The following is an 8,596-nucleotide window of genomic DNA, read 5'->3' as shown; positions in this document are numbered from 1 at the left end:
TCTGGACATCTGACAGCTAACAGTGGGACCATAACCTCAGAAAACTGAGATGTTTCCTACCATCGACTTTGTTTTTTAAAATACTTTGATCTGGAGGGCATATGTGAGGTAGGAAGGGGAGAGGAAGAGGAAAAGCCACTATTAATTGCAGAGATTGCAGGCAGAGTAGGATAACAATTTTGAAATAAATCATAAAACCAAACCATAACAGGAAAATCCTTGAGTCTGAGCATTATACAGAGGCAGTACACTCTCCACAAAGCACAGCGCCGTTTCAATAGTGTTCCTGGAAAGCTCAAACAAGAAACTTCCCTAATGTGGTGGATTATGAGATCTGAATTACTAAACAACTTCATTTTCTACTCCTTTATCCCACCTCACCACCAAAAAAAACTCCACCTACCCACCCACTCACCAACAAACAAACAAACAAACAAACACATACAGCAACCCCTTCCATGAAAACAGCAGAACTGCATCAAATTGAGAAGATAGTGAGATTTAAAGATATAAATTGGAAACTGCTCATGACTTTAAATGAACATGTGTTGGATATGCACACCGCTTCTCTTTGAGCAAGTTCTACTTGCAGCTTAATTTGCTGAACATGATTCTTTCATCCCTCCAAAGTATTTTGAAAAATGTGCACTAAAATGTCACAACAAAACTCTTATTATTATTTATTTCTTCAGCATTATAAAGCAGTCCTGGTTGGATAATGCACAACTTCTTCTTTTTCAGTTGTACTCAGAAGTCTTATTTTCTGCCATCTTACGTGATAGAGTGGACTATAGTAATTCAAATGTCAGCAAAATTGTTTATTTTGCACTGATGAGAATATTGTGTGTATACACTCATGAGTGAAGCTTTTTTCATGCATGATAAATAATAGGAGGAAACTGGAAACTAAATATATTTTCAAGTCTTGTGCATTATAAATCCTGGCTTGCAGTACTATAAAACAATTGCCATTTTAAGTGCATGGTCTAATCTAACACAAACAGGTTGTATATATGGTAGTTCTGGGTCACAGCATACTTACATTGAAGTTACCAGCAGCTGAGGCTGAAGCTAACATCAAAATAAAGCAAATAAATACGTGAGCCTTAGTAGTTCTGGAGAATTAGCTCTAAAGAATTCCAGTTTCCTCTTGATCTGCCTCTTACCATTGGTCAGCTTCTGTGCTTAAGATAACAAGGTCTCTTGGCACACATAAGAAGTTATGTTTTTCTTCCATTTAATGTCAAAGTGTCACTTCCATGTGCAGTCTTTCCATCATCAAGGTACTTTAATGGTCCACCTCCTTCATCAGGCCACCTATTTTCACGACATTTGTGGAAGAATAGTTATCTTTAGGACCTCTAGCCTCTACTTCACATGTGGCTGAATTTGGAGAGCACAGATACACAGACTTTATAGGCCTTGTTCCCAAAGGAAATAACTCTAAAAAGATACTCTTCTGCCTTTTGTTTTGCAAGAAGTGATCTCATTGTAATCAAAACAGATGTCCTATAAAAGATATTGGACTGTTTTTCCATTCAAATGAAAGATAAACAATTAACACTACCCAGGATCAGAAGAGTAAACAAGCAGGGGTAAGTGACAGACCAGTGACTTCAAAGAAAGCATAATGCCCAGTTGAAAGCATTAACTCTGTCTCTTTAGGAAGGGAGGGAGGATTTTCATATCACGCCTCCACCATGGATTGCTGCACCCATTCTACTGCTGCTGTTTAGTGTCTTTCTGATCTGACATGTTGTAGGTCCCTTATCAGATCAGTTTGTTTTCCATATTACTTCTATGGGTAGATTCCTTCCATTTCTAATGTCTTTATAAGAATATACCCTATATCTTCAGGGTTCATACTAAAACGAGGAAAAATATTGCTAGGAAATAATATGAAAAATGACAACTCAAAAAGAAGCCATGGAAAGAAATTGCAAGAAATATTCCCCAGCAAGAAATGCTTTCAGATGACAGAGGTAAAGGGATGACTCATAAGTAGTCATAAAATTATGAAAAGGATAAATGGTCCAAAATCATGGAAGAAGTCATTTTCCATGGTTAGCAGAATGAACACAAAATAACAGATTTTTCTATTTGAGTAAGCTCAGTAATATGATACATGCACTGAGCAGCTAAAATATCAGAAGCAGCAATTGATTCTCCAATGACAGATGCAGCAAACAGGAACTGTGCAACCGCATGATTCCCCAGGCTCCCGAATTCATGGAAACGTTCCTGTCACCAAATGGTTTCACTTTTAGGACATGCTTGTCTAGTATCACAGAAATTCACCTAAAACTTCTTAATTTTTGTCTCATCTGACATCTCTTTGGAAGAATAGTAGCAGTATAGGTTCTGTTTCCCAACCAGTGTAAAAGCAATAGTCAAGACACTGATATTTCTGATTATTTATTATGGCACTTCAAAGCATATAAACTCCATTGCTAGGTGTTTCAAACAAGTTTTAAAAAAAATAAAATAAAATTAGGCTTTAAGTTTTAGGCAGTGTTTCAGTAGCTTTTGGTTAAGAATTTTTAGAATAGTCCTACACATGGAATAAGAGTTTTGTTAGGAAAACAGTCTTCTTAAAATAAGGCTTCCTTTCCAAAAGGTGTGTATGTGCTTGCTTAGACTTATCATGTTCATTGGCTTACTGGTATATATATATAGAAAACTGTGGGTTCAAAATACAAAAAACCAAACTAACCCTGAAAATCCATTCCTCTACTTAAACACCAACTAAACTTATTTCGTACTTATACCCGCCCAATTCTAGTTACTTTGTAACATGGAAGTTAGGAAAAAAAAAAATTCAAAGTTTGGGCTCTGGAGTTGTTTCAATTTCATATTGATGTTGGTCAAAATTCAGCTTACTATTAACTGTTCTTTGCCATATATTGTCTCGTGCTGAAAGGCAGATTGTAGTAAAGCCTAAAACCAAATTGTTTTTTTAATAAAACCTCACTTAAAATGCCACTATAGTAACAACATTTCCACTTCATATATTCGACAATTTTATTTAATAGTCTAAGTTCAGAATAGTTACATAATAGTTACATCACGGCTTTTAAAAAGAATTGCACTCAGCTACTCAGTCCATTGAAATACTAGAAAACAGGGAAAAGGAAAATACGGAGTGAAAAGGAGCTCTGTCCACTGAACTGAGTTGTTTGCAGCAAGTTCCTACTGAACCTGAAGATGTCCTCATGCTTTCTGGTAGACTCGAACACACTTGACACCATTCATGTCACATTCCTAGAAGATAAAGAGATGGATTTATTAATTTACCTCTCAGTGCAGATTAACAGGGGGAAAAATACCCCACCTGTTAGAGTTACATTTCAGGCTACCAACCAGCAGCACTTGGGGACCAGAAAGTGGGACTGAACTCACCACCACCAATTGTCCATCAACTAGCTTCCTTGTTATTGTGGTCTTCTTGCCATCCCATTCCTGCTCTTGAATCAATGACCCATCATCTTTAAAGCTGACAAGGGTCTGAAAGAAGAACCTGACCATCAATATTTTCCCCATGACATTTGGTCAGCACTGAGGCTTTCCAACACCTTATTCCAAGTGAAAGATTCCCACCCCATCTCATTCAATAGTAATTTTATCATTGACAACTACAAAGGGAGAAATTATCTTAAACACTTTATTGATCCTCTTCTTACTGTAACTAACTCATTGCTCATTTGCTCACTGCTCTGACACATTCCCACATCAGACAGACCTTTGACCCACAATTTCAATTAACAGGAACAGAAGATGTTCTCTGTTCATCTTTGTTACATGGGCTTTGAGCTTTTGTGTAGCATTTATCTGATCTTGCAGTAATAGATGAATTGAAAGTGTGGGGCTGGAGGGAGGGGGGTGATAAACAGAGCACTTACACGAGGAAATGAGATGTATCCTTTATGTTTTACCTCCTTTGGGATAAATATTCTCCCTACTTGGTGCAAGGAGAAATGCTTTGCCTTCTAAAACTGGAGTTTAATGACTGTAATTCACATGGTTGCCTTGCTGTCTATGATCCCACCCCACACTGAACCAGGCTCTCTTGTTATGTAAATAAGAGACAGAGCAGAAAGGTTAACCCTAGGGCTGAATTGCCTCTGATTAAACATCAATGGCATTTTTTTCCACAGACTGAGGATGAAGTGGCATTTGGCTTTAACAGGGATTTAGAGGTCTGTTAGTTTTACTAAAAAAATGCTTCTACTACAAAATGAAAACAGCAAAATACACAAGACTATTGATTTCAGCATTTTCCCTCTTTGGAATTTGCTTAATCCAGGTTTAAAAAAAATATTTCAATGAGACTTACAGAGACAATTGCTCATCAAATAAAGCATTGTTAGTGTGTATGTAAAAACTGATTTTAAAATAGCACCTCTCTTTGTAAAACACACAAAGTATTGCATTTTTTCAACAGAAAGTCTAGTATACTGACCTGAGTTTTCCTGCCATCTAATGTATTTTCCTCAAATTTCTCACCAAGCTTGAAGCTGAACTGTGAAGTTTTGAAGGTGCTTTCTGTTTTTATGGTGATTGTGTCCCCATCCTTAATAATGTAAACGTCTGGTTTGGCCATGCTTCCCATTTTTCTCATAGCCATACCCACACCTGCAAGGCGAGAGGCACAGAGTGTCACAAAGTCAGTTAAACCCTGAGGCTTAGGGCCACACAAGAATTCAAATACCTAATTCCCATTTAATTAGGCACTTAAGTACACTTGAGAATCAAAGCTCAAGAGCCACAAAGAAAGAGGATGTTTTAAATTTTCCACAGAGGAGGAAGGAAAAAAAGCTTATTTGCAGAGTTACTCTTTTGTTTCCTCAGATAGTTAAAGTTAAATTTATTTTGCCCTCTAGAGGATTTGTAGATATCCCAAAACTCAGAACTGATTTTTTTTTTCAAACAGAAATAAATAGCAAACAGGAAAATAAACACAAAAGCTTAAACAAAAATAAAATTATTCTCTTCAAATTCTGAACACTTTAAAATTCTACAAATTATTTTTAATTGACAGATTAATCCACTTTACTTTCAACTTATATCAATAAATACCCTTCAATTACTTCGTACACCATTGCAAACATGCCGTTTTTAATTAAATTTCATATTTTACATCCTGTTTACAAAGTATGGAGTTGTGAATTAGAAAATCACTATCATAAAAACCAGTGCTTACACATATATGCAAAAGACAGAGAAATGAGCAAAATGAGCAATTTGCGAATGGCTGGAAATTCATGATCTGGAGACAGCAGCCCTCAAAACTCTTCATTTTCAGATTCACCCTGCTTCAGCCCTGCATGCACTCTTTGAGGGGTTTGCTTAAATCTTTTTGATCTGAAGGATGAAAATACAAATAAGAGAGTAGCGAGCAACAAACGGGAATCCATCAAACTGGTAAGTGCGGATCTCAGCCATGAATTGATATGCAACCAAATGGGGCAGAAAGTGCCACCAAGTCAGTGAGTGCCTGGGTTCTGCAACTGGTGTAGTTAAAAAAATGTTGTCAGGTATCAGCACAGCACTGCCCTGGCATTTGCAGGTAAGGGCTGAGTCCCTGAGAGGGAAATTAAGTACTTTCCACACACTGCTTCTCCAGACTCAAATGAGATTCCAGGACAGAGGCTTAAGCTTGAGTTCACAGAGAAAAAAAAAACAGTCATCCTCATCCAGCTTTTCTGATCAGAACTGGAAATTATTGCCACAGTAACCTCCACACACACTCTGTCGCTGCCATCCAGGCCAGAGTAATCAGTTATTTGATCAGCTACAGCTTGGGATCCAGCCAAACAGAGATGAGCTGCATGTCTTCTGTATGGCAAGAATTGAAATTCCAACTCCTTTGTCCTCAAATGTCCTTTTACACAGAATGAGAAGAATCTGCATAGTCTCATTTATGGTGCGTCAATAGGATCAAAGGCAGAGAGTTTCACAAGTAGGCAGCGAGGGTGAAATCCAGTAAATGACTGGCTCCTAAAACGTGACTTGGTGTAAATTTAATTGCCTAAATTGCAAATGTAAAAGGGAAAAGTGACTGGTTTATGATTTAAATCTTAAAGCAAACAACAGTCAGTTGCTGCCTACACATGGGAGGTGCTCTGCAGTTGCAGCACTTAATTTCTACTTTGAAGTTGCAACTTGGCAGATGCCTAGGTCTGGCCATTGGACATAAACACCAAGGCATCTTAATCCATGGCTCAACCAAGCTGAGCTTAAAATTCTTGAATTTCCTCCAGTCTCCCAAAGGGTTCAGTCCAGAAGGCTGTCTCATATCATACCTATCACTGACAGGCCTCCCAAAATGTAATTGCAGCCGCCACTGTCTGCAGAGTGTAAATGCAGCGATGCCTTTTGTATTTTACAGGAAGAGCACAAGACCTAAATTACTTCTTCTCCTCCCTCTAAAGATAAGGCTGCATCTTCTGCCTCTTGAGAAAATATCATGGCTCTCATCAGTGAATAAATTGCAGAAAATAATAGCTCCTGGGCTATAAAGACACTGCCAGGTATCTATCACCTGCCAGCCAGGATGCTCACAGGAAAGTGGTAAATCTGAGCTTGCAGATGAGGCTCCTGGTCTGTTAGGTGTGTTCTTCGTCCAGTAACTTCGTGTTACAAAATGTAGGGCAACCTGGACGCAGGGATAACATGCCAGGACCATCCCCCTGAGATAAAGGTGCCACAACCCACAGAAGAAAGGAGGCAAACAGCCTCCGGCAGGGCAGCCGGCTGCCGGTTACCCACAGGCAGCTGATCCAGTTTGGCTCTCTCGGGAGGAGACACCCAAGGTGACCCCACGGGGAGGCAGCCCCGGCTCAGCAGGTCTGTGTTGCGGCTGCCCCAGGCGAGGTGAACCAGCCCAGCCCCGGCACAGCGCTGCCGTGCTGCATCCGCCCCACCGTCCAGGCCACGGCAGCGCCGAGCCCCCCGCAGCCCCCGCGCCGGGCAGCCCCCGCTCCCCGCCCCGGGCCATTACCGGAGAGGGAGGAGCGAACCGGCCTAATCGCAGCCGGGCTGCTGGCACCGGCTGGTAATCCCGGGTGCTGCGGAGGGAGGCGGCGGCGGGGAGGGCGCAGCGCTGTGCGGCGGGAAGGTGCCTGCTGGTGCTGACACCTGCCTCACAGCAATTACGGTGCAAAAAAGGCTCGCTGACATCTTTAGGACGCGGAGCCGGAGGCGGCAGCTCTCCCGGGAGGAAAGGTCTGCTGGCCGGCAGGAGCCGAGAGGGCGCGGAGCCCCCGGCGCCTGCATCCCGGAGGCATCCCGGCATCACCCCCGCAGCCGCCGCCCCACCCTTGGCTCACGGCCCGGCTGCATCCCACCCTCGGGCCCGGCCCCGGGACCGGCGTTCTCCGCGGACCTTGGACAGAGCCTCGCGGCCGGCAGCGACAGCACATCCCCGCGGCGGCATCCCAGCATCCATCCCTCCCTCCGGGGCGGGGAGCCGCCGGCTTCTTACCTAGCTCCTTCATGTACTCCTCGAAGCCCTCGCTGGAGACGAGGCACCATTTGCCCAAAAACGCGTCCGATGGCCATGGCGGCGGCACTTGGAGCTGGCGGCGTCCTGTAGAAACGTGAAAGGCAGAAGGACGGGCTGCAATGAGGCCGCGGCCGCCTTTATAGCGGGGCCGGCAACATGTGCTGCCGGGAAGAGCCAATGGGGCTCCCGCCGCGCCCCGGCCCCTTCCCCGCCGAGCCCCCGCCCGGCGAGTCCCGCCCGCGGCGGCGGCGGCGGCAGAGCGGGCACGCCGCGGCAGTGGCCGCCCCTACGCCGCACTACACACATGCACACAGACAGACAGACAGACAGACACGCGCACACGGACACGCACACACACACACAGACTCACAAACTCACACTCACATGCACACAGTCACGCACACGCTCACACACACCCACGCACATACTGCAACCCCTCTTTGCACACCAGCACGGGAACGCCCGGGAACGGTGAGACACTGCCAGAGCTGTCCCCCCGAGGGATGTTGTGGCCTAAACGCTCCTTCAAATACAAACTCCATCCGGCACCTACTGTGGTGAAAGAGTCCATTGTGCTGAGTGCCGGTGCCCATGAGCTCCTGCTTAGACTCTCAGTGCTAAATTACACCGTTTATTACATGTCATGCTTTTTTGAAAGATAATTCAGGAACAGAGTAGCATCATATGGCACAGGGACAGAGCAGTAAGATATCAGCATCCCAAAGCAGTTTATTGGGTTTGATTTCCAGCCTTCCCAACAACTCCCAAATCCCACTGGTACATCACATATTGAACTACAGCAATCCATAGCTTGCTGCAACCCAGGAAGAAGCCTGCTACATACACACTGTGGGTCAGTTTAGCAAACAAAATCAATCAAAATACAGAACTAACGTGTGTGTTTGCAGTACACAAGAAAAATCAAAGCCTGAATGCAACCTCATGCCTTAGCATTGAAAAAATGGATATATGATATCTTGGTTTTAGTCCATATTGAACTGCAATTCCTACTTCTTAAAGGAAAACACTGCAGCTGCCACTACTGTACACTGGCACAGAAATACCATCATAAAATATACTCCGTCAACATTC

General features: G+C 43.2%; 1 protein-coding gene across 1 annotated transcript; it reads right to left on the bottom strand.

The window, feature by feature from the left end:
* Nucleotides 1-2,399: 2,399 nt before the first annotated feature.
* On the bottom strand, nt 2,400-8,075 carry LOC104692907 (fatty acid-binding protein 5). The gene is made up of 5 exons (XM_039569690.1): nt 7,929-8,075; nt 7,484-7,790; nt 4,460-4,632; nt 3,400-3,504; nt 2,400-3,261 (listed from the first exon to the last, which is right to left on the bottom strand). The coding sequence occupies exons 1-5, from the start codon at nt 8,073-8,075 to the stop codon at nt 3,211-3,213; spliced, it is 783 nt and encodes a 260-aa protein (XP_039425624.1). The 3' UTR covers nt 2,400-3,210.
* Between the last annotated feature and the right edge of the window lie 521 nt (nt 8,076-8,596).

Source organism: Corvus cornix, chromosome 2 (genome assembly GCF_000738735.6).
Source record: "Corvus cornix cornix isolate S_Up_H32 chromosome 2, ASM73873v5, whole genome shotgun sequence".
In the NCBI taxonomy this organism is placed as follows: Eukaryota; Metazoa; Chordata; class Aves; order Passeriformes; family Corvidae; genus Corvus; species Corvus cornix.
This window is presented reverse-complemented; position numbering and strand designations above follow the sequence as displayed.

Coding starts and splice junctions, on each gene's coding strand:
- LOC104692907 (XM_039569690.1), bottom strand. CDS start 8,075: ATGGACTCTTTCACCACAGTAGGTGCCGGATGGAGTTTGTATTTGAAG. Junction 4,633..7,483: donor GGAGTACATGAAGGAGCTAG/GTAAGAAGCCGG, acceptor CTCGCCTTGCAG/GTGTGGGTATGGCTATGAGA. Junction 3,262..3,399: donor TTGATGGACAATTGGTGGTG/GTGAGTTCAGTC, acceptor TTTATCTTCTAG/GAATGTGACATGAATGGTGT.